Source organism: Vombatus ursinus, unplaced genomic scaffold (assembly GCF_900497805.2).
Source record: "Vombatus ursinus unplaced genomic scaffold, bare-nosed wombat genome assembly UNPS02014814.1, whole genome shotgun sequence".
Classification (NCBI taxonomy): Eukaryota; Metazoa; Chordata; class Mammalia; order Diprotodontia; family Vombatidae; genus Vombatus; species Vombatus ursinus.
Window position 1 is genome coordinate 8,432,351 of NW_020954592.1, and position 26,048 is coordinate 8,458,398.

At 37.3% G+C, this 26,048-nt stretch overlaps 1 protein-coding gene across 3 annotated transcripts in view; it reads right to left on the minus strand.

The window, feature by feature from the left end:
• Positions 1-26,048, minus strand: part of GPM6B (glycoprotein M6B) — a 173,167-nt gene that overhangs the window by 7,932 nt on the left and 139,187 nt on the right. For all 3 annotated transcript variants that reach the window (XM_027835379.1, XM_027835382.1, XM_027835380.1), the window contains 4 exons: positions 11,323-11,509; positions 9,069-9,225; positions 3,102-3,273; positions 508-581 (listed from right to left, as the gene is read on the minus strand). In XM_027835379.1, the coding sequence (XP_027691180.1) occupies positions 508-581; positions 3,102-3,273; positions 9,069-9,225; positions 11,323-11,509 (590 nt within the window). The remainder of the gene's footprint in view (positions 1-507; positions 582-3,101; positions 3,274-9,068; positions 9,226-11,322; positions 11,510-26,048) is intronic.

The following is a 26,048-nucleotide window of genomic DNA, read 5'->3' on the forward strand; positions in this document are numbered from 1 at the left end:
CCTACTCTCCCAGGGTGAGAAAAAAAATTGGTGTCCAGGGAAAGTTAAAGCTAAAAAGCATGAGCTTTAGTTTCCTCATCTCTTATATATATATACACATATATAATATAGAATGTCCTATTCTTAGGACAATGGCTTGTAAACCTTAAAGCACTATAAAAATGAGTAATTATTAATTGTCAGATAATAAAACTCATCAAGTACAGGGAACTTTTCTTATTTTTACTTTTTACATTACAATGTTTAGGTGCAGTGCTTGTTACGCAACCCACATTTAATATTTGTGAACTTTATTTCTGAAGTTTAGACCATCCCAGAAAACTGAAAAATCTCTCCTGTTTCTGAAGACTTGTGCATAAGGTATTCCTCAAATATGCAAGAAGGCCTTCCTTAACAGGATTAAACCTATCAGTCTTGCACCCTTTTTATTTAAGGAAACTCAAGTTTCCCAGCCCAATTTCAGAAATGACAGTGCATGACAAGCCCAGCAGCTGAGGGCCACTATACCTCATTCGTGTTGCAGATGCTTTCTAAGGTTGAGCCACATGCCCTGCCTGGCAAGGCATTCCAAGGGATGATACCTGTAAGTGAATCCCAAATTTATGTTAGATTAAGGCAACAAATATTACTATGGTTTTTCATCATCAACCTTACTACTTCAAATCTCAGTTGTAATAACAGTATTACTATAACTACTACTAATAACATGCTATCACCTTTCATGAGCAAGTCTGACACATAATCAAGGCATGTCCCTAAAATAGCATCTATACCCTTATTCTTGGGCTATATTCACTAGGCATGTCATCTGGGAGATAACAAATAGGAGTTAAGATTTTGACCACAAACTGGAAAAAACTTGGTAACCTTCAAAGGGCTCCAAACCCATGCTGCCAACCTTTATAAAAATCTTTGTGATACGGCATGACTTACATGGAACTGTGTATTGTATGATTGTGCAAGTGTAACCTATGTCAATTTGCTTGCCTTCTCATGGAGGGGGGAGGAGAGGGAAAGAATTTGGAACTCAAAATGTGAAAAAAAAAATGTTAATTATTTTTACATGTAATTGGGGAAAAATAAATTATTAAATAAATAAATAAAATCTTTGTGATACATGCACATTTTGTTTAAGTAATGCTGATTTTTGCAAAGATAGGCTTTTAAGTATAGTACTACCCATACAGTAAAATGCTAACTTTAGCAGGATTCATAAATTTTTTTTTACTTAAAACTACAATAAGGCTCCATCATAATGTTCTTTTTCTGGATCACAGATTCTGTTATGTACATATTATATGCACTTTATCTATCACTGTAACATAGGAAGCTAATAAAGTTTTTGAAAAATCTTTATCCCCCACCAAAGCTATAGTGCACTTCTATTTTATTTCAAAACAAACACTTCAGAAGAGTCATTCAATTATGTACCAAAAATATAATCAGCCCACCCTTTCCCCAGGAGATCAGTAGAGAATAAAAGTAAAAATAACTTTAACACCCCCTACTACTTTGCCATGGACACAGAATAAATCTTGAAATCACTCAGTGAATTCTTGAGTATTTCCCATACTTTTAGATAGATACATGTGAGATCACAGGATTTCCAGTTTATAACCTACTACACTGGGCAAATACAAAAGATGGATAATGTGAGGGGAAAAAAACCCTATGTAAATAATTTGTACTCATGCATGTGCAAAATATTTAAGTCATTTATAAATCAGCTTAACATTCAACATGGGCCTTTCTCTGTTTTTAATCTGGGATAAAAAAAAACACAATATTTGAACATTGGTTTTATGGGAAGAAATATGTCCAGAACGCAGTTTCAGGAAGAAACATGATTTCTTTTTGCATAAGTAGTCAGTGGTGAGGAACTGAGGAAAAATGAGAAGCATGAGGGGAAATGATACTCGCTCTCGCTCTCTCTCTCTCTCTCTCTCTAGAATGGTTCCAAAAAGAAAATTCTTTACACTTTTCTACTTTGCCCATGTAACTCATGAAGGCCACAGAAACTAATTGAACCCTTTTACGATTTTAACTTTTCTTTCATAGGTTTTTAGTTGTATAGATTCATTCATAGAAGAAACTGGTGTATTTGCTTTGGCAGATTATCCACATCTTTCATAAGTTCATAAGCATAGCTGGCTAACTTGAAAATCCTATGCATTGCAAATCATATTTGAATTGGTCCATGAAAATGCTTATATGTGTCTGTAGTGATAGTACACATTAACATGACATCAGAGTTTCACTGCAAACTTTATGGTTGTACACAATGGATGAAAAGTATCTCAATGTTCAGTTCTTTTAAAAGATTTGTAAATTTGTAGTTATTTGGTAATTTTTAAAAAATGGCCCTATGCCAAGAATATGATTAAGAGATGAGCTATAGAGATGATAGGTGGTTTATTACATTTATATATTGAATGTAATTATTCATTCTATTTCATAGAAGAAAATGGTTCATGGAGTTTCTTTTGGGGGAAAATGAAAACCATTAAGCTGTATATCCTATATTCACAGACACACATGTATGTATATAGGATGTATATGCTATACACATATATCTACATATATCTATCTATATATACATACATATCCCACCTATCCTGTCTTATTTTTCCTACTGATGCTATGTTGAAAGACAGACTTCATTTTTAAATAGCTTCTCTTGTTATTACTTCATATATTTAGAAACTCCCTCCAACAAAGTAGATCAAGATCAGAGTAAGACTAAGTAGTCTTGGGAGTTGGTTGAGGTGAGGTAAGGTGGTTATGGTGAGGCTAAGTGACTTGCATATGGTCACACAAGTAGAATATATAAGGGACTGGATTTGAATCCAGGTCTTCCAGACTCCAAGTTCAGTGCTCTATGCACTATGTCATCATGAAACATATGATGACATTCCTTTATAACTGTAAGTAGTACATCAATTTGATAAAATGAGGATACCTAAAAAGCAACAGAAAAACAAATGGCATTGGGAAGATGTTTTCCTTATAGTCTTTCATTCCATTTGAAAAGTAAGTCACAAATTCAAAGGAAGTAGTACAAATGAAAAGGATAATAAGTTGATTGGGATAAAATTAAGTACCATATTGCCTGATATCCACACAGATCTGGCTCCCCGTTGCTGTTGAATTTGTCTGAGGGGATTTGATGACTTCACAAGTTGACCATATGTTATAGAACATAAAGACTGGCACAGCCGAGAAGCCAAAGACCCCAAGCCAGGCCAATCCAAGCACATAGGTGAGGAAAACAAACTAAGGGAAAAAAGATATAAGCAATCCATATTAAAATCTTAAAGAAGCAGTACCTAAATTTATAGAACAACTATACAACATTACCAATGATTATTCACCAGAGGCTAATTAAATATGGTGGCTCTACCTATCTAGCTCTACCCCTTTTTAATCAGTCATAGAGAGATCACTGAATTGACAACTTATAGTATATAGCTATATATTAGAGACATTCATACTATTTATCCATTTAACTGGAATCAAAAAAATCTGATCCAACCCAAAAAGCATTTTATTAAGTGCCTATTATATGTGAGGTCCCAAGGTAGGCAATGGGAAGCACTGAATTTAGGAGCTGGGATGGACCTTAGAATCTAGTTCAATCCCTTTATTTTACAGATAAGGAAACTAGACCCAGAAAAGTGAAGGGACTTAGGATCATAAGATCTTCTTCTCAGTTAAATACAGGCAGAGCTGATAGTCAAACCCAGTTCTCCTGACTCTACTCCAGTAAGATTTGAGATTTTATCAGTGCAGGTATACATCCCCTTCTCCCCATGTCCCAAACCCCATTCAGGTCACAAGCCCTCCATAGTTTGACATCCTGTACAATTCTTGTCCGTGGTTTCCTGTTTATCTTTCATAAGAGGTTTGTCCAACAGGTTGGAAGCCTTCCTGTTATATGTTGGGTGCGTCTGTCTGACTCTTTCTCTACTGCTACCTGACCAGATAGTCTCTCGTGGTGCCTCTTTGTTGGTATGTTATCACTGGTGACATCCTACAGCTTAAGTCTGCCATGCAATTTTTTAAGTTAGCCTCTGTGTATTTTATAGTTTTAATTCTTCTGGGATCTGGTGTTGCATGATTCACTGGGAGATTATTGGTGTTAAAGACACAGCTTTTCCACTATACACATCAGTGAACATCTGCTATGAATAACTGCTTTACAAGTATTACTCTGTATTGGACCTGCTAGATCATCCAAATTGTTAAATGACTAAAAAAGTTGAGATATGATTTTTGTAGACAGCTTTATCTTTTTGAAAAACAGATGTATTTAGGAAATGGTAACTATTACAAAGAACATTCTCTTTAAAAGGACAGTCCCACAATCCCCTCATCTAGAATAATGAGTGTTCTGAGCACCACAATTAAAGAATATATTGATAGATTGGTCGATCAGTATCTAGGAGGTCAATCAGGATGGTGAAGGGCTTTGAGTCTAGGTAATAAGAGGGTTGGTTGAAAGAACTGAGTATGTTTTGCATGGAAAAGAAAAGACTGGTGAGAGGAAGAAGGGGAATGGGGAGAATAAGATGTGTAGTTGAAAAATTTGAAAGGGTATTGTGGAGAAAGATTGCACTTGTTCTGTTTGGAAGTTGCAAAGAAGCCAATTTAGGCTTGATGTTGGAAAAAAAAAACTTCCTAATTTTTAGAGCTGCTCCAAATTCCAATGGACTGCTTGAGGGGTGGTGGATTCCCTTCCCTGGAGGTGCTCAAACAGAGGTTCTTGTGATGACATGTTAGATGTGTTATACTGGGGATTCCTTTTCGGTATAGACTAGATGACATAGCTCCTGAGTGAGGTCTCTTCCAATTTTCAAAATTCTGTAACTGATGATTCTGTAGATGATGAAAGAAAGTGACCTCCTTATGGAGTGTCAGAAGGCTGAAAGTTCATTTAAAAATGAGTTTAAAATAATCCTGAAACAATATAATTGTACATTATGCTGGGGAGAAAGTCTTCATATTTTCTTCTAATCTCGTTCAGTCTTTAAAAATTCATAGCAGCTTTGCAAGAAATGATTGGACTTATAAAAAGAAAAAAAATCCTCCTCAGTGCTCACCCACGCTTTGCCGTGGGCGATCTCAGGAAGAATATAATGATATTGCTTCACTTTCTTCGTAACCTTCAGCCTTGACTACCAATTTTTGGAGAGCTTTGAAAAGCTGCCTCAAACACATTGTGGTATTTATATTCTCAGAATGTACACCCACAAGGAGCGTGTGGGCGAGGACTTGGAGTTTAAACTTTGTTACTGCCTTTCTATAAGGGAAGAGACTGATGGTAAAGCCTTCAAGAACCAACTTTAACTTTCAGATTCTGTACCATTGGGGCCATCAACTTGTGCTAGTCGAGGAATTCGAAGAGCAAAAGGAACTCTAAATGTTGTCCCTATCCATTTCCATGGTTTCCTAGGTAGACCAAGATGGTTCTTTATATCATACCTGAAGCTTTCACACTTTAGTAATCCTTGACGTTTTAAAAATACCCACATAAGATATACCAGTATTTTGGTGGTATTTTTGCCACACTGTAACAGCCTCTTCTACCATATTTTCTTCCTTATACTACTCTATAAACTGTCTACCCAGCCTGAGTTTCATGTCTCTCCCTCTCTCTGTCTTAAAAAAAAGAAAAAAAAGAATGCATGTTGTTTTTCTTTACAAATACTCAAAGATTTTGCAGTTGAGTGGTTCTTCTGATGTGCTTCTGGCTACTTTTCTTTCAGTGGGTCTGTCCCTCCTTTTTGGGAAGAAAGGGTGGGGCTGAAAGGAGGGATAGAAAAGAGAAAGCTCCTTGTCACCAGCAGCTTATGGCATCTCTGAACATTCAGATGGGTTTCTATGGTGAGCTCCTAGGTGGAGGGCTCCAAATAAAGGCCAGTTAGAGAGGCTTTATGCTGAATTAGGGGCTATCTTTGTTTATCTCTGTGGTTAAGAACAAAATGAAATAACTTGGAGAATTACCATTGTCTTTCCCTCCCACCCTTTCCCATAAAAAGTGCTCTAGTCTGTTTATACATGTTGGTAGAACACAAATTTTGTCACATGACATCCTACTAAAATCCCCATTTACTCTTCACAAGACCCGCTGAAAGGAAGTCTATTTACTTAATCCCTTGAGGATAATGGAAAACAAAGAAAGAAAAAGTCATATTTTAGTGGACAAAGCCAATAGTGCCTAGTTCTTCATAAAGCCTATGCACATACAAGATACACAGTGTTGGTTGAATAAAAACCCAGTGTTCGTTCCACCTACAGGCATAACAACAACTATATGTCAACAAGGCAAGCCAATATGCATTTATTAAGAACCAGGCACTGTGCTAAGCACTGGAGAAACAAAGAAAGCCAAAAACATTTCCCACCCTCAAGAAGCTCTCATTCTAAAGGGCCAGACAATACGCAAGTAACTGCACATACAAGATAAACGAGAGGGTCTGGATTTTGAGGACAGTTGCAGTTTAAAAAAAAAATTATTAGTCTCTGAAACAAGACTTTGCTTTGGCATACCACATGTCTTAGTTTGTGGTTTGAAAAATATGGTCACCATAATTATGATAATTATGATAATAAATATGATAATAACAGTAGGAATGTAAATATCTGACATTTGTGTAGTGTTTTAAGGTTTCTGAAGTCCTTAAGCACTAGCTCTGGAGAACCTGGGTTCAGATAATGCCTCTAAATTGCTTACTGCCGGGGACAGCTAGATGGCGCAGTGGATAGAGTACCACCCCTGGATTCCGGAGGACCTGAGTTCAAAATTTGGCCTCAGACACATAACACTTACTAGCCCTACTGCCTGAACAGCCTGGGCCTCAGTTTCCTTATCTGTACCATGAGGAGGTTGAATGGGCCCTGGGGTTCCTTACAGACTTAGATCGACCCTCACATCAACACTGTGATGTAGAGATTACAAGTATTATCCCCATTATACAGATGAGAAAACAAGATCCATGAGTTGGAATGATTTCTCTCTTGGTCATGGAACTAATAAGTATCAGACAACGGATATGAACCCAGGCCTTTCTGACTCCAAGTCCAATACCTACCACATATGCTCCTACACATCAAAGAAGTGATCAAAAATGGGACTATAGATTTAGACCATTGATTTTAACCTCCTCATTTTTGTTGTTGTGTCGTTTCAGTTGTGTGCAACTCTTTGTGAACCCATTTTCAGTTTCTTTAGCAAAGATACTAGAGAAGTTTGTCATTTCTTTCTCCAGCTCCTTTTACAGAAGAGGAAACTGGGGCAAACAGGATTAAGTGACTTGCCAAGGGTCACATAGCTAATAAGTGTCTGAGGCTAGATTTGAACTCAGGTCCTCCTGACTCCCTGGCTGTGCCATCTAGCTAGGAAAACTGCATCCCAGAGAAGATTAAGTGACTTTCCTTAAGTCGCAGTTTGTAAGTGGCAGATCATGGATTCGATCTTTGAACTCCAAATTCTGTATGCTTTCTGATGGAAAGAGTTTATCCTATCAAATGATATCAAAAAGCTAAGCCTCAGATACAATATAATTTCACTGACTGAAACAAATACTTACATAAATATTTTTAAAATGCCACCTTTTCTCTAAAAAATGTTCAGTGCCAGTCATAGAATTATACTGGTCAAACATTATAAAATGACTTCTCAACTGGCAAAATTTAGCACAGGTAAGTTTTAAGGTGGGCATTGAGGTGGCACAGTGGATAGAGTGCCAGCCCTGCAGTTAGGAGGACCTGAGTTTAAATCCAGCCTCAGACATTTCCTAGCTGAGTAACCCTGGGCAAGTCATTTAACCCTATTTGCCTCAGTTTGCTCATCTGTAAAATGAGCTGAAGAAGGAAATGGCAAACTAGTCTAGTATCTTTTCCAAGAAAATCACACTCGGAGTTAGGAAGAGCAGGACATGATTGAAAACAACTGAACATGGGGCAGCTAGGTGGCGCAGTGGATAGAGCACCAGCCCTGGATTCAGGAGGACCTGAGTTCAAATCTGGCCTCAGACACATAACACTTACTAGCTGAGTGACCCTGGGCAAGTCACTTAACCTCATTGCCTAGCCAAAAAAAGAAAAAAAAAAACAACAACTGAACAACAAAAGTTTTAAGGTAAGGACTAGGCTTGTCTCTCAGTGATTACCTTCCTCTGCTAATCATGTTGGCACCTCCCTTACAACCTAAGAGTCTTACAAAGCTGCCTAAAGCACCAAACCTGTAAGTGATTTGCCTAAGGCAATATAATCAGTGTGTGTGTGTGTCAGAGACAGGATTGGACCCCAAGTCTTCCTGGCTCCAAAGTCACTGGACTCCTCTTCCTCTCACAAGTGAGTTATCAAGGCAATAAAGAGTACATTAAAAAATCAATCCATAGCAGCCATTTTTACTTTTGAAGGTGTGAATTTAGGTGATGCCATGATCACTTTTCATAATGGAAACCATGATAATTTCTCTCTGAAGTGCTCTCTCACACTTATGGTTAGTTCATCCACATTTCAAAAGGAGCATCCCACATTTTAAAGGCTGCTTAAATACTCAAATTAACAAATTTATAGGCCAAATGAAGGAAGACACTATCTGCATCCAGTGAAAGAACTGATAAATAGAAGTAGGTATAGAATAATTTTACATATATAATTATTTGTGTCTAATGGTACCCATCTCTGGAGACAGGAAGAAAAAAAAGAAATTTACATGATAACTTTTTTATATATTTAAAAAAATAGCAAGTTGTACATAACAGATTTGCAGTTTCATGTGCAATCATCTTTTTTATTATACTATGTTATGGAAATGATTGTTTTATTCCATAAATTAAAAATAAAATAAATTAATTTTTTAAAAGGCTGCCTAAAGGTCAATATGGTTTTTAAACAATCTGTTGCTGCTCCTGCCCCTTGTCAATATTCCGTGTTTTTCATGATTTTAATGATAAACTATGGACATAGAGATCATATCATATGCTATCTGTCCACTTGTAATTGGATGTGCTCATTTAAGGCCTGGACTGCGTCGGGTACCACGGTAGGGTTGGACTCACCATTCCACTGATGCACCGGCCACAGACTGTTGTTTTAAACTCCCCATGCAGCTCTTTCACTGCACTCGTGGTGTAAAAGCCTTCTGCCAACAGAATGATCCCATACAAGAAGAAAAAGGATGCGATTCCATAGATGACATACTGCATCAGCTGTATCCTGCCCAGGAAAAGAGAGCATTGGAGAAAATGGAATTCACTTTGCAAATACAACGGCTTTCCCACATTAGTGAAGAATAAATAAGAACAAGTCAAATTTTGAAGCAGTCTAAAGCAGAGTGTGATAATCAGATAAAAACAAGGTAGACTCAAGGCTCTTTGAGATCTCAGAAACATAGCTTTGATTCTCATGGGTCAAAAAGACCATCTTCCTAGAATCCCCTCCCAATCAGTGCCTCACCTTTCTGTCATCCAAGGCTTACCCAGCACAAAGACCTGCATACAGTGAATGGTCAATAAATTCTATATGGAGATTGATGCTTACTCTTTTCCCTTCATAAAATGCCTTGGATGTACATCATAAAATGAAATAAAAATGAAAGCAAAAGAAAAAAATTCCCAAGAGGATTTTTCCAATGTTTCTATCTTGTCCGTATTACGGTGCTGCCAAATATAATTTTATAAAAATGCCTTCACTGATAACCTGATGTCAGTCAGCCAAGGGAGAGGAGCCTTAGGAAACAAAGGCCCTCTGTGAGCAGGAAAACTTTTAGAGCCAAAGAAAGAAAAAAAGAAAAGGAGGGAATCAGAAAGAAACAGAAAATTCTGAAAGGAGATTTTGAAGTGAGACACAGATGCTTCAGAAATGATCATTCTAGCTAACTGTGGAAATAAATACTGCAAGGGCCAGCATTATTTAGATGGCATCAAGGTACCTGCAGAGAGGCTTGAGGGGAAGGCAAGCATCTTGTTGGATGCTCCAGACACCTCCCTGTTTCTGCATTGGTTGTCCAGACGTCCTTCATTTTAGAATGGGCATGAATACTTTTCTAAAGTGCACAGCCAATTCCCCTCCTCGTTTTATTCTATGTATAACATACCTTACCCTCAGACGCTGGAGACAGAACTGAAATTGCATGTTACTGATTCTTACACTGAGTCTTTTTCAGGTTTACAAAACATCTTTCATATTCTGAAACACCTTGAGATTATCTAGGTGTAGGTACTATAATTTCCCATTTTATGGCTGAAGAAACAGGTTGAGAAGGATAACGGTGCCCCAGGGTCACACAGTTGCTAAGTGTCAAAAGGCAAGATTTGAATTTAAGTCATCTTAACTTCAGGTCAAGGAGTCTATCCAGTGTACCACCCTTCCTCATCATATGCAACATTAATACACTACCTCACTGCCACAAGTATGGCAGACACTCTTTCCATATTTTCATCATCATCATCATCATCATCATCTTCAGTCCATTAGCTAGGTCCCAGACTCTCCCTTTTTCCTTTAACTCCTTTCCTAAGGTTACTGGGTCTCTTTTGTCTCTCATAATTTGCCTTATCTAAAAAAACATCCCCTTTCTTTTGTTTTTCTTTTTTCTTTTCTCCCAATGAGTAGGAGTGGCAGGACAAAAAGAAGTTGGGATAAGGTAACAAGAAGAAGAAAAGAAAGAGGGTCATTGAGTCATCTTTTAAAAAAATGCAAAGAAAACAAAAGGAAGGCCAGAAAGAGCATAGACAAGCAGGACACCTTTGAAAGCTATGGGTTAAACATTGTGGTGGTTCAGTCATTTCAGTTGTGTCTGACTCTTTGGGACCCCATCTGGGATTTTCCTGGCAAAGATAACGAGTGGTTTGCCATTTCCTTTTCCAGTTTGTTTTATAAATGAGGAAACTGAGGGAAACAGGATTAAGTGACTTGCTTAGGGACCCACAGCTAGTAAGTGTCTGAGGCCAGATTTGATTTCATGAAGATGAGTCTTCCTGATAGAGCCCAGTGCTCTATCCTCTGCCACCTAACTGCTCGAGCTACAGGTTGAACTTAGAATATACTTAAAAAGAAAAGTAAGCTGTAAAAAATGGTGACCTGTAGTTTCATGTTCTTTTTCTATTCTACAATATACAGAAATGCTCATTTTACTGGGTTTCAAATTCATAATAAATAAAAAAAGCCAAATAGAAAACACTTTTTAAAACCTTTTTGTTGACAGGAAAGGTTCATGTTAATTTTTTTTTTTTTTTGAAATGAGAGGTTTGGTGGAGGTGGGGAGAGGAGTTCTTTTCTTTTTGGAGAAGGCATAGGAAAGTGAATACTTACACCTCACTCAGTAGGGCATGGTCACTGGCATTTGTGGAGAAGTGCTGCTCCAGAATGGATATGGTCCCAGCTAGGGCAACGTGTCCACAGCCGCAAAACAAAGCGACTCCAGAGAAGCAGAGAATGGTGGCCACAAGGGAAGCATAGGGCACTCCTCCCAGACACTTGATGCAGCATTCAAAGCACCCTAGGCAGCAGAGAGAGGAAACCAAAGCAACATAATTAAATGCATTTCGTGATGGGAAACCCACATTTGGCCTGAATTAATAACAAGCTATATTTGTAGAGTTGTATATAAGGCTGTTCTGGTTGTTTTCATAGACTTTATCTCAGGAGAACCTCATGACAACCATGGGAAAGTAGGTACACAGAGGATTATTTCCTCTAACTAAGAAAGCGGCATCAGGGTATACAAACAAGATGACGTTATTTACTACTTCTATGTAGTCAGTTGGGCAGGTCACTTCTTTGGGGCTCAGTTTATTCAATTTTAACATGAAGAGATTGGACCAGATAAACCAGAAGGGCCTCTTCCATCTCCAAATCGATGATGCCGTGATCCCATACAGCTCCAAATGCTATGACTGGCAGGTAATTAACATGCCAGAAGTTACTCTATTATTAGCAGTGGTATGACTGTCTACAGCTTCTTTGCCCTAAACCCCATCCTTTTAAATGGCAAATAGCTATGAGAAAAGTGACCTGCACCAATGTTTCTCTTCTGAAGTGCTGCTACAAAAGTTACAATGAGGAAAACATTTGTGTGTGTGTGTGTGTGTGTGTGTATACATACATATATACATATATATAATTTGTGGTTCCCAAGGTGATTAGGGAAAAAAGAAAAAAAGTTATAGATCCTAAAATATTTATAGCAACTCTCTTTCTGGTGGGAACTGGAACCTGAGGGAATGTGCATCAAATGGGGAATGGCTAAACAAATTGTGGTATGTGATTGTGATGGAATACTACTGCACTTTAAGAAATGATGAGCTGGTTGATTTTAGAAAAAATATGGAAAGAATGAAGTAATGGAGAGTGAAATGAGGAAAACCAAGAGAACATTGTACCCAGTAACAGCAATATGATTTTAAGAATGACTTTGAATGACAAATCATTTGGAGTATTACAAATACTCAAATCAACTACTAAGGACCTATGAAGGAAAATTTTATCTATATCCAGAGAAAGAACTGATAATAAAAGTATGCATAGCGTAGTTTTACATATGTACACATATTTGTATCTAATTGTAGCCTTCTCTAGCATGGGATGGGGAGAGAGGGAGAAAAAAAGTACATAGTAAAGAACAAAAGAAAACTTAGAAGGAAGCACAGAAAAGCAGGGTAGCTTTGAAAGTAATGCATAGTATTTGTTATATAGTTTAAAGAAAACCAATTGTGAAATGGAGATTCATGGTTTATATTGAATTCCCTTTTTATGTTGTGCTCTGTATGTGGAAATGTTCTTTTGTTGTCTTTTTGTATTTAAGCTTAAAATGAAAAAAATTTAAATTTTAAAAAAGTTGTTTTTGTTTTTTAATTTTTGTGTGTGTGGGAGGGGTTGGTTTTTTTGTTTGTTTGTTTTTTTCATTTTTAAGGAAGGTAATGAAGCAATGATTCCCTAGGAGGGAAAATGTAATAAGCTTCCCTAAATCCTTATACTTTTGGCATAACTTAAGTAACTGTTTCTATTGAAACTAATGACTTTCACTGAGCCTTTGACATAGTTTGTAACCAGAAGAAGTCAAAGGCTGTAATTAGACTGCTGCTGTACTCTGAGCAACATTAAGTTAAAGAGGTTGTTTTGGAAAATTAATGGATATTTTGGTCCCCTAGCACAATGGAATGAGAGCAACTGTGGAGAAGTGATGAGAAGACCAACCTTGGAGTCAAAGTCCTTCTTCTGATAGAAACTGACAAGAGGGTTCATGGGTAGGGCCCTTAAACTCTTAGTGCCCCAGGTCACTCTCTTGATTTTTAAGTGACCAATGAGTTATTAGTGAAAGGAATTTCTATGCTGGAATTCCCTATACTGATGAGATAAAAGGTCTAAAACTAGACTAAAAAATATCCCCAAACCAAAACCTTAATGGATTATAGTTTCCAAAATCAAGGCATATCCTCATTCCATCTAACACCAAAATATACTTCAATGAAAAGAAATGCCCTTATTAGACATAGTATAACCAGTTTAGTAGCTTCCCCTTGCCCCCTGCCCAAAATTGAGTAAAAAAAAAAAACCCTTAGAATTAATTAGTGGGTGAGATTTAACATAAAAGAAACAAAATATATTTTAAAATAAAAAGTCACACTTTGGACACATACTGTCTCTGTGCCTGTGGTCAAGTCCTTTAGCTTCTTGGTATTCTCAGGCAACTGTCTAAGACAATAAATTGCTGAGTAGGTGCAGGTGTTGGTGAGTTTTCTCACTGAAGAGTTCCCTTCCTTAAGAAATGAAAGGTCCAAATATTCCCTTCACCCCACCACCCCCACATATAAAATAAAAAGGAAGGGAGGGAAGGTAAGGGGGGAGGGGGGGGAAGAGAAGGGGAAAGACAGAAAGAAAAAAAAGAAAAGAGAGAGGAAGGAAGAGAGCCAGAAAAAGGGAAGGAAGACAGGAAGCAAGAAAAAGGAAGAGAAGAGAAAGGAAGAGAAGGAGGGAGGGAAAAAGGAAGGAGTAAAGAAGGGAATTAAGCCACAGAGTGCATTTGAGTGAAGTGAGCTCAACAGAAAATTCCCTTAAGCCAGAAAAAAATTAAGGCTTAAGGTCTGCAATTTTATTTAAAAGAATTCTTCCCTGAAAATGTCCATAAAATTAGGGTTTCTACTAAAACATTCCCAAGTGACTTGAGACAACATAATTTTTATCTCTGAGACACATTTTTTTTATTTCATTTGGGACAATGTTTCTATTAAAGAGCATGAGCAGGACAGCTGAGACCTGACTGTTACATCCCCTTATGGCCTCTCAGTTTCTGTTTATATACTCCAGATCCTTAAAGCAAATGGGTTGTCAGGAAAATAGAGTTTTAACTGCATTATGATCTTTAACAGCAATCAAAAGCAATTCATTATTCAGGGCAAGGGCACGAAGCCAGCTATATAGCTTTCTTTAAAACATGAGCTTCATACATGGGGTGGGAATGTCTTGCCAATAGAAAATATAAGTCTTGTAAAGATACCATTTTTTTGTGTGTGAATAGTCTACCAAAAATTAACATTGCTTAATACTTACTATTAGCAATGGGAATGATTTTTTCCCCTGGGAAATGAATATGGAACATTAGAAAGTGTTATTATATCTTGTAAACGTCCTGAATGAAAACAGTATTTTTTATAAACTTCCTGAACAAAATAAGACCTTTCGTCACGTTTTACTGACATGTCCCTGGGCAAATGGCATTACCTAGATGCCTTAAGTAACTTTCTACCTGGATCACATCAACTTCTCACCAACATTTACAAACTAAGATTCACATTCCCCCCAAGGATCTGTGACATGGCATCCCACCATGTATACAAATACTTTCGTAACGTGGAACCCATCTGTGATATTCATTCATACAATTACAATTTTTTTTTCCTACAAATTCATAAGTGGCCAAATACACCAAGGAATGTCTTACACTTAGGAGAGATATGTAATAATGAATCTAGTATCAGACTGTCAGCCACCTGGAAAGGACCTTTTAACATTACCTTAGCCCCCTCATTTTATGGGTGAGACACCTGAAGGCCACAGTGGTGAACAGATTTCCCAAAAGTCACATAACGAATAAAGCTCTTTTTCATGGGCTCATAGAGTATGAGAAGTGAAGGGCCCTTAGGTATCTATTATCTAATCTGACTCAGGGTCACTCAGGTCTGAGGCAGGATTCATATAGTAGATTTCAATTCTAATACTCTATCCACTTTGCCACTTAGCTACCTCAACAAGATATTATTCTGCTGTAGTTAAAAGAAGTATGTTTAAAAAAACATTATACTAATACAGTTCTCATCATATCCCTTCCTCTTCTCTCTTTCCCTTCCTACCCCAAGCTTATTGTTCTTGTAAAAATAACTATCACAAGTTAGAGGAAAAAAAAAGAACAACCATGTATATACCTACCTACTTATTAAAAGTGGGTTTTTTAAAAGTGGGGCTTTGGGGTAGGAGACATAGGACTAGTGCATGGGTTCTTTTCAGTGTCAAATCATTTTTCAGTCATTTCTGACTCTATGTGACTCTCCATTTGGGGTTTTCTTGGCAAAGACACTGGAGTGATTTGCTATTTCCTTCTCTAGCTCCTTTTACAGAAGAGGAAAATGAAGCAAACAGGATTAAATGACTTGCTCAGGGCCACACAGCTAGGAAGTGGCTGAAGCCAAATTTGAACTCAGGAAGATGAGTCTTCCTGACTCTAGGCCTAGCACTCTGTCCACTGTGCCACTTAGTTACCCTTTACCTATCAGGATTGTACTGGATGTGGTCACTGGGTTTTAGGCTTCAGTTTGACCTTCAGTATAGTTACTAACACATTTAGTTGGTGCCTATTGAATAAAAGATCATTCCATATCCTAACGAGCAATGTAAAAATGGGAGTGTTATTTACATATGTCCCAAAGGCCTAGACTCTCTAGGGAAACCTGTGGCCTCGAGGCCACCCCTGTGACCTAGATCTAGAGTATAGGGGAGTAATGCTGATCAATACATTGGTACTTTTCAGATAAATGAAAAGATAAAAAATTCGATAAATTTTCTAATAGTCTTATTTAAAAAAAAAACAACTAAACAAATCCTTTGGATTTTCAGTAGCTGTCAATAAATAGTTTCCCTTCAACAATAGAGGTCATTCTTAAGTCTACTACTAATTCATATGCTGTCATTTATTACTGTTATAATTTTTACAGTCATAGAATCTCAGATTTGGAAGACAACTCAGAGACAACTAGAGTAACCCACATCTGAACAAGATTTCTTGTTACAACATGCCCAACAAAGGTCATCCAGCTTTTTCTTGAATATTACCAGTGCAGGAAAGCCCACTGTTTCTGTAGGCAGCCCATTTGCCTTTTGGATAGCTATAATCGTTAGAAAGTCAAGCTCAATGGTTTATCATCATCATCATCATCAGCTCACATTTATATAGCACTTTTTCAGATAACACTCTTATGAAGGACATAGTACACGAATATTACTCCCATTTTAGATGAAGAAAGTGAAAATCATAGAGGTAAAGTCACAAGCCTTCCCACTCTCATGTTTAGGACCTGAACCGAGCCTCTTGACTGCAAAGTCTACCACTGTCTCCATTATACCCTGCTGGCTGACTTTGTTTCTTTCATTTCAGTCTCTTTTATAGGCAGTGAAGTGGTACAGTGGATAGAGCACTCGGCCTGGAGTTAAGAATTCAAATTTCACCTCAAACACTTAGTTATGAAACTCTTGGCAAGTCACTGAACCTCTGTCTGCCTCCGTTTCCTTAACTGTGAAATGGGGCTAATAATCACATTTACCTCCCAGAGTTGCTGTGAGGATAAAATGAGATAATATTTTTAATAGTTGGTAAAGTGGAGAGAGCACTGGAACTGGAGTTAGGAAGACCTGAATTAAAAATCCAGTCTTAGACACTTAGCAACTGTGTGACACTGGGCGAGTTACTTAACCTCTATGCTTTTATTTCCTCAGCTGTAAAATGGGAACAATAATAGCACCTCCCTCCCTCCCAGGGTTGTCTTGAGGATCAAATGATAATATTTATAAAACCTTTGCAAATCTTAAAAGAGTTACATATAAATGCTAATTATTATTTTTTTCAGAGTGACTATCAAAGCTTCTCCCTGGATTAGGATGCAAATGGTATAAGAAAAGTGGTTCTGTTTAGCCATCATCAGCTCAGTTTCCAATCCTTAGGTCTCCAGAAGGTCAAGGCTAAAGTTCCCCCCCACTAATTTAGATCTCCACAGTCCACTATACAGCTCATGCTGTGGGCCTAGTTTGCTTAACAGCAGGGAAAACAGGGGACTTAAGAAATTTTTGGAGCACTCAGATGGATCCCACCCTCTCAGCAGCTACTGCATACTACCAATGTTTTTTAAGTTTCCCACAGTCGACTTTATTTACAGCTACATGAGCCCAGGCTCCTCAGAGCAAGACCACCATATTGCTCATCCTTATTCCTAACAGTACAGCTGAACCCATTTCAGATCTTGCCAACAAACGGGTTCTAGGAGCTTTGGGTTTACAAGAATGGAAGAAATTGTACAAATTAGTACGGTTGAGACTGAGGGTTCATTTGAAGCTCTTACTCGCCAGCAAAAGGTGTGTGTGATTTCTTTTAATCATGTAACATAAAAGTGGGTCTCTTACCTAACCTTTTAAAAATTTAAAATTTATTTTTAATTTATCGAATAAAACAAGCATTTCTATAACATAGTATAATTTAAAGAAAAAAAAAGATGATTGCACATGAAACTAGAAATCGATTATCTAACTTTGCCATGCCCAGGAGGTGAAGTCCATATAAAAACAGCCTAAAAAGGATAGTCATACTCTTTCCCTGCCTAAATTGCTCCTTGGCTCCCAACTCTTTGTTCGAAGCACACAATCCTAGGAAAAAGGCCAAACTGCCATTCACATAGACCATTATGGTTTGCAAAATGCTTTATGTGACATCCCTTTTGAACCTCAAAACAACCCTGTGAGGTAGGCACTATTCCCATTTGGCAGATGAAAAAGACTGAAGCTGAGAGATTAAATGACTTGCCCACAGATAGCAAACATTGGAGATGGGCTTTGAACCCAGGCTTTCTTCAGATGAACTAATCTAGACTGCATTGACTGATGAGGAAACCTCTTTCAACTTTTCCAGGTCAAAGTTATATTCTGTCAACCTGCTATACAAAGTTCTACTTTCCTGAATTTGGGCAAATATATGGGACCCTACTTTGTGTTTCCATAGCAACCTTTAAATTTCTGAGTCAGGATGGCTCTTGTATGTGTTTTATTGAAATAATTTGAAATGCAAGACAGTTAGATAAAATCACTTTGGTTATGATCTAATCTTAGGAGAAAAAAATGCCCATTGCAGTCAACACTACCTACACAGAGGAAAAGACGAATGCCACACACAAATTAAAACTAGGTAGTAATTAGCCAATCTGGAATTCACAGCAGGGTTAATAATGATTACTTTTCCACCTATCTTGTACAAGGTGTCAATAAGCTTGCTTTTAATACAAATTTCACTGCAACAAAAGCCTCTACTTTTTTTTTTAAAGCAGTATTCAATCCAACCAAAGGACATGGGAAACAATCCTATGTAGTTCATTGTACCAATATTTGACTCTCAGTTATTGCAGAAGATGCCACCATTTAAATCATACTGGAAGAGACAAACTAATCATACTAATAGACTTATATAGTTATGACTAACATAGTTGTCGTGAGACTAATATAATTTAACCCTGACCCATGAGGGAAAAACATTCAAAGATTTCTACACTGTATTGGAAAGAACACAGGATAAATATCTGGAACCAGAAGACCTGGTTTAAATCTTACCTGTGCAACCTTAGTTAGGCAAATCATTTAATCTCCCTAAGCCTCATTGTTCATCTGCAAAATAAGGCAAGTGGACTATATGATCTTTAGGTTGCTTCCAGTTTCTAAATCCCATGAACTTTCTCAGTTTCTGGGAGCTTTTTAAAAGGCCTCCTTATTCAATTGACACTGTACCAGAAAAATGCAGCAGAGGCAATAATGAAACTCAGATAAAGAAAATTTATTTGTAAGGTAGAGAGATTCCAAGGAGCCACGGGAAACATTGATCTTTTAAAAATCTACCTAGTGTATATTCACACAGCTGCAGACAGATGTGCCATTAGAAACTTTACTATAGCAAAAGAGAGATTATATATTTCTTAAATTGAAGGCAGTGCTTTCTCAAGTTTCTGAACAGCTATTGGCCACAAATAGAGAATACCAGTGGAATAATCTATGGCTAACTTGCACGTTACCTGTCCCAAGACATTTCAATGCCTGGATTCCAAACACATTTTTAACAATTATCCTTAATTCCCTTCACACAACTGTAGAAGTTTCTTTGTGGTTAAAAATAAATCATACCTTCAGTTAGCTTAGCCTCACAAAGAGAATTACTGATTTTTAATTCATATGGACCCTCAGGTCTACAAACTAGCCTGAAACAGTTTAAAATATAAACGCCACAGTTGGAAAAAAGAATGCATCAATGCATCTAACACTCAATGGTAATTTTGTTTAAAGCATCTCCAGAACCTTTTGTGCTGAACAACAGAATAAAAACATTTTTTGTCCTCGGGCTTGTGGACAGCAGTTACCATGGTTGCAAGTTATTAACAGCCCAGTGATCTGCCCAAAGTTGTCTGTGATCCTGGCTAGACATTTAACACATTCTCAGGAGGAGGGCCTGTGAAAACAAGGGCCCAGATTATCCCTAGGGAATGAATGGTATTAGACACACACAAATACCACTGCCCCCACCCCCCTTGCCCTCACACCCAGTCTTCCTCTCCACTTGACAATTTTTCACTAGGGACAAAAATACAAGGAGAAAGAACAGGAACCAAAGCAGTGCTCTTGGAGGTTACTAATCACAAGAAACCACAAACGGAAGAAACTTTGCCTGGGCAGTAGTATAAGTGAAAACTCATACTGGTGTGCCTGTTTTTTTTTTGTTTTGTTTTGTTTTTTTAAATAATAATCAGGGCCACCATTCCCAACCCTGGCTTTGTGACATCCCAGCTGCCTCTAATATTCTCATGAGGTGTTGTCAAATTACTAAAATAAATCTTCAACATAAAATTAACTCTAATTTAAATATGTACTACTTGGCATTTCTAGAAGGAGAGGGATGTCACAAAACAACCAGCAGTAGAATTTCATAACTACATCCCGCCTCCCAAACCTGGGAGTCAATTGTCTAGGGTATATCAGAAGAAAATCATAGCTCCTTCCTATTTAAAGATCTCTTAGTCTTCTTTTATTTCCTCCCCATCTCCTAATTCAAAAGACTGAGATAGATAGAAAAGTATAAATTTTTCAGGCAGCCCTTTTGAAAACCTGTCCTTGAATCAAATATGATAAGAAAATTCAGACCTAATGGAAAAGGCAAGCTTGGGACCTAACACAGAGGAGGCACTAACTGCTTATTACTTCAATGATGGACCAAATTTTCCTAAATTTCGAGTCCAAAACCAGAACTAATATGCTAATTATAACTAAGGTACAGGATGAGCATATACTTGTATTATCAGCAAAGTAAATGCATTCAGGCAAAAGAGCTAAAAGAAATACAATAACTAGGGAGCTGGTGTTGGGAGGGGTAGAATAGTGAGAATTACTAAAGACTGATACTCAAGCTCTCTTAGCCTGGGGATATGGGGAGAAAGTCAATTCAACTCAATGAACATTTATTAAGTATCGGTTTTGTTCAAGGATGACCAGAGATGAAATAGATGGAAAAAGGGCACTGAATTTGGAATTAAAAGACCTTAGTTTAAATTCTATCTGTGCTATTTGTTGTCTATGTGACCCCAGGCAAGTCATTTAACCTCTCTAATCTTCCATTTTTTAACTGTAAAAAAAGTCTGGTTGATTCTTAGGGTCCCTTTCATGATGCTATGATTCCTCACAGCTCAAACCTGTTTACAAGGCTACAGTCATAGTCCCTGACCACAAGAAACTTACAAGGAATGGAGGAGGAACATAGACAAGAATTTGCAAGTATGTATTTGGGTGATAAAGGATCACCTGTGCAATGAAGGATCCTAAAGCAGAAAAGTTAATTAATATCTGGGAAGGCTTCGTGGAGAAAGTAGTCTTTGAAGGATAACAGGGATTTTAAATGCCATCCATAGGTCAAAGGGCTCTGCAGGAAAGTGGAGGTCCAGAAGAGGAAAATACTATGAATAAAGGTCCAGAAGCAGCAATAGCAGAAAAGAACAGGCTGAATTCAGGAAAATCAGTGAGTGGTCCAAGGCATTCCAATAGGAAAAAAATGGTGACAGCAGCTTCACAAGAATGGCGATTCTGTGATCCCACTAAAATTTGCATTGACTATTTTACACGTAGTTGTTTGGCCACCATTATAAATACTTCTCTGCTTTCATGGGCTCAAATTAAAAACTGATACCCCATGTTTGCTGTGTAAAGTATATCAGTGGGGAGGTGCTAGGAGAATGGGGCTACCCCTTTTTCAACTTTGTATCTACATCCCAGCTTTCCAATTAAGTCTGGAGCATTTGGGATGCTGCTGCTTAAATATGACTGACTCATGATTGGTGGAGAGAATGATGCTGTGTCAGATACATATCAAGTGGCAAAATATGATTAAAAAGAATCTGTTATGGGAGAGATATCTCCTCTTTGAGTTCTTTGAGTGGTAGGTCACTGCTGCTGAATAAATCTAACATCTCAAAAATTACAGAAGTAAAAACCTAGGTTTTATTATGTTTAAGCACAGGTTCAGAAGGTATAAATATAACCCCTCAACCAAGATGGGAGCTTCAGACAAGACTTGATAGAGAAAATTACATCACAGAGACAGAGAAATCACAAATGTAAAACAATCTTTATGGCCTTTTTAGGCCATAAAAGTCATATAGCCCTTATCAATATCTCCTACATCCTTCAATTAAGGTTAAACAAATTAGGTTAGAATAAATTAGTAAACAGATGTACACAGTAAATTTGCAAAATCCTACATTTACAAAACTGCAAGACTGTATTTTAAAGAAGTCACTGTGAGCTAAATGAGAGGAAAGGATTGACATGTCACAAAGATAGCCAAAGGTTCTGTTATCTGAGAAATTCTTCTACAAATGGTTAGTTAGAAGATTCCTTCCACAAAATCTCTTGGGCAGTTTTAAAAAATGTTGTATTCCCTTCTTCCTCTCATTTGGTTTCTTATCCAAAGAATGTCAAATGTCTTCCATGTCTTCCATACAGTCATTCCATGAGTCAAGGTTTAGCTAGGTGAGGTTAATTAACAGGAAATAGGCTTCAGTTTAACCAAATGTTCCAGAAGGAATGGCATAACAGAGTTGAATGAAAGGAAAATGAAAAATTATCATCAGGAATCTGAAGGGATTTAAATTAGATTGTAAAGAACTAGTAAGCTATAACAATTGTTTGTTACCCAATCTTGCCTCTGACAATTTTTTTTTAAGAAAAAGAGAGTGAACCAGTTAAGATATCTTATGTGAAGAAACCAGTCAGTCAATAAACATTTATTAAGTGGTTACTATGAGTTGGGTACTGTGCTAAGCACCATGGATACAAAAGGAGGCCAACCCTCCCTTCATGGCCTAATTCTAGTGTTAGCTCTTCAATGAAGCCTTCCATCAACCCATCTAAAAGAGCTTTCTTCTCTTCTCTTCTCTCCCATCTCCTCCATTTTTCAAAACACTTAATATAGACCTCCTTTTTAAATTTGCCATTATAGCAGGTGGCCATCCCATGAAGCATGCACAGAGATGGGCTTGTGCCCGATATGTGCTCTGGCCCCTAATTTATTAAAGGAAAAGGTGCAGCACCCGAATGGACCAGATATAGGCCTTGTTCAATGAACAGGCATCAATTCAAAGCAGGAAGATATTCACGTGTGTTACTTCAAAGGGAGTACAATCCTTGTGGAAAGCAAACTATAAAACGTAAAAGGCACCTACACAAAAAGGACAGACTCTCTGATCTTAGCTTTGTGACCAAGGCAGGTTGTATGAATAAGCACAATGGTCAGCAACCTCACAACAGAATGTGATTTCAAGAGCACAGACAAGACTGCTTACTCAAATATTCTTCCTTTTTAGGCCACCTACAATTCTTATCAGTAGAAGGTCACTCTTATGAATCAACGCTGTCAAATTAACATTGTCAAATGAGGGCTACTTGGTCAAAATGTAACATAAGAATATTTCATTTAACTGTTGTTCAGGATTCTGACACGTCTGACTCCCGGTGACCCCATTTGAACTTTTCTTGGCAAAGATACTAGAGTGGTTTGCCATTTCCTTCTTCAGTTCATTTTATAGATGAGAAAACTGAGGCAAATGGGGTTAAGTGACTTGTCCATGGTCACATAGCCATTTTGTGCCTGAGGCTGGATTTGAATTTAGGTCTTCCTTGATTCCAGGCCTGGTGCTCTATCCATTGCACATCTTAGCTGCCCCATGATCCTATGACCCGGGTTTAAATGAATGTAAACCTCTGTGGGCCTCAGTATCAACATCTGTAAAATGAAGAGTTGGAATAGATGATCTCTAAGGTCTGGTTCTAAATCTTGTTATCTATTGATATTACTATGACCAGGGCACTACAAACTTCAGATATGCCACTCACTAGTTGTGGGAACTTGGAAATCTTTTTTTTTTAAATTAATTTATTTATTTTTAGTTTTCAACATTCATTTCCATAAGCTTTTGAGTTTTAAATTTTCTTCGCCTCCCTCCCTTTCCCCAGACACCATGTAATCTGATATAGGCTCTTATTAAACATATTTTCACATTAGTCATGTTGCATAGAAGAATTAGAATGAGTGGGAGAAATCATGAGAAAGAAAAAACAAAACAAAACAAACAAAAAAAAAGAGATAGAGAGGAAATAGTATGCTTCGATCTGCATTCAGACTGCATAGTTTTTTCTCTGGATGTGGATAACATTTCCATCATGAATCTTTTGGAGTTGTGTTAGATCCTTCTATTGCTGAGAAGAGCTGAGTCTATGAAAGTTAGTCATCCCAAAGTGTGGCTATTACTGTGTACAATGTTCTCCCGGTTCTGCTCACTTCACTCAGCATCAGTTCATATAAGTCCTTCCAAGTTTTTCTTAAGTCTGCCTGCTCAACTTTTCTTATAGCACAAAAGTATTCCATTACATTCGGATACCACGACTTGTTCAGCCATTACCCAATTGATAGGCATCTCCTCAATTTCCAATTCTTGGCCATCACAAAAATAGCTGCTATAAATATTTTTGACCATGTGGGTCCTTTTCCCTTTTGTATTATCTCTTTGGGATATAGCCCTAGAAGTGGTATTGCTGGGTCAAAGGATATGCACAGTTTTAGCCTTTTGGGTGTAGGAACTTGGAAATCTCATAGAGGGAGGGAGTCATGCCTCTAGGAAGGGTAGGACTATATAGGTCCTCTGAAATCCATTCTAGTTAGATTCTAGTTACCCGATTCTGTATTTTAATAATTACATTTTCTTGTTGACTCATCAACACTGTGAAAATCATTATTCATAATGTGCTAATGCCTCAGGACTTATTGAGGTATTTGGCTGCCTATGTGTATAAGCAACGGCCCCAGATTACAATACTTTCAAAAACAGTTCATTTGTTTCTTCTGTCTCATCTCAGCTCTCACCTGCAGTCAGTGTGTCTTATTAACTCCTAATCTCACACAATTATTTGGGTGAGAATCTGAGGTAGCATCATGTCTTGAGAAACTCAAAAGAGATAATGTATATAAAGTGCTTTACTGATTTTAAAGCACTACATAAATGTCAATTATCATGCTTATTTCCAACAGAATAAAGAGCATAGTCTTTGTGACAACTAATCTTTATATGGCTCAGAGCTATTTTTTTAACTTCCACATTTATATATCTGTGCTTCAGATGTATGAGGTTGCCAGCAGTCTAACCTTCTGTTTTATTATATCTTATCTAGGATTGATTATAATCTCTGTAGGCCAATATATAAGCCTGGTGAAATTGACCAGTTTCCTAATAGAAGATAGGTTCCTAAGAAGGCAGAACAGAAGATGGCTATATTTACATGTGGTGGGGATAAAAAGCAAATCTCAAAGGGCATATATAACTTCTGGATAAATCAAGGAGTACTCTGGGTGTCCAAGACACAGTCTAAGAGCATTTCTACCACTAGATACATGAGTGATGGAGAGAGGGGAGAAGGGAAGGGAAAAAGCTATTTAACCAGGAGGTGGCAGGGCATTTATGACAAAATTTATCTACTCCATTACTAGAAACAGCCCTCCTAGGGTGTTTCCAGTTATTTTACGGGTATTACAAACAAAAGAAAATGAAAACAAAATGAATTTTTAATTCAATGTAATTTTAGCATCAACAGAGTCATTTAATAATTTTAGGTAAGCAAAGGGCATCATAACAATCAAATAATAGGGTGTCATTGCTTTTAAGAGGGCATGAAAATACTGTTCAAATAAATTCAGAAACAAAACAAATTCCTGAAACTCAACAAAAGGCATACCAAGTGGAAGATTCCAAGTCAACGCCAGTTACTGGTATTGTTAAATTTCATTTCATCTACCTTTGCCATCTTGCTCTGTAATGAAGTTTCTAAGATTTAGGGGTGATAAAATAACCAGCTAATTCATTGCTACATAATTAAACATCATTAAATGTACTTTAAGAACAATTAAAATTAAAGTGCAGTTACTCAAGAATTTAATTTTTCAATGTTTAAATTATATAAAGATTTACATAGAAGAAGAAGAAAAAAGCTGAAGGAAAAGTTTCCTGTTCTATAGTTTGTATCTATTTATGTTTAAAGTTTATATTTATTTTGATATTTCAAGGATCCATAATTTTGTCAGAATAGGTACTCCAGCCACTGAAATAGAATGGGACCTGTTGGAGATTTAATAATGTTCTATATTGTTGTTTAGTTGTTATCAGTGGCTTCTGACTCTTCGTGACACCATTTGGGGTTTTCTTGGC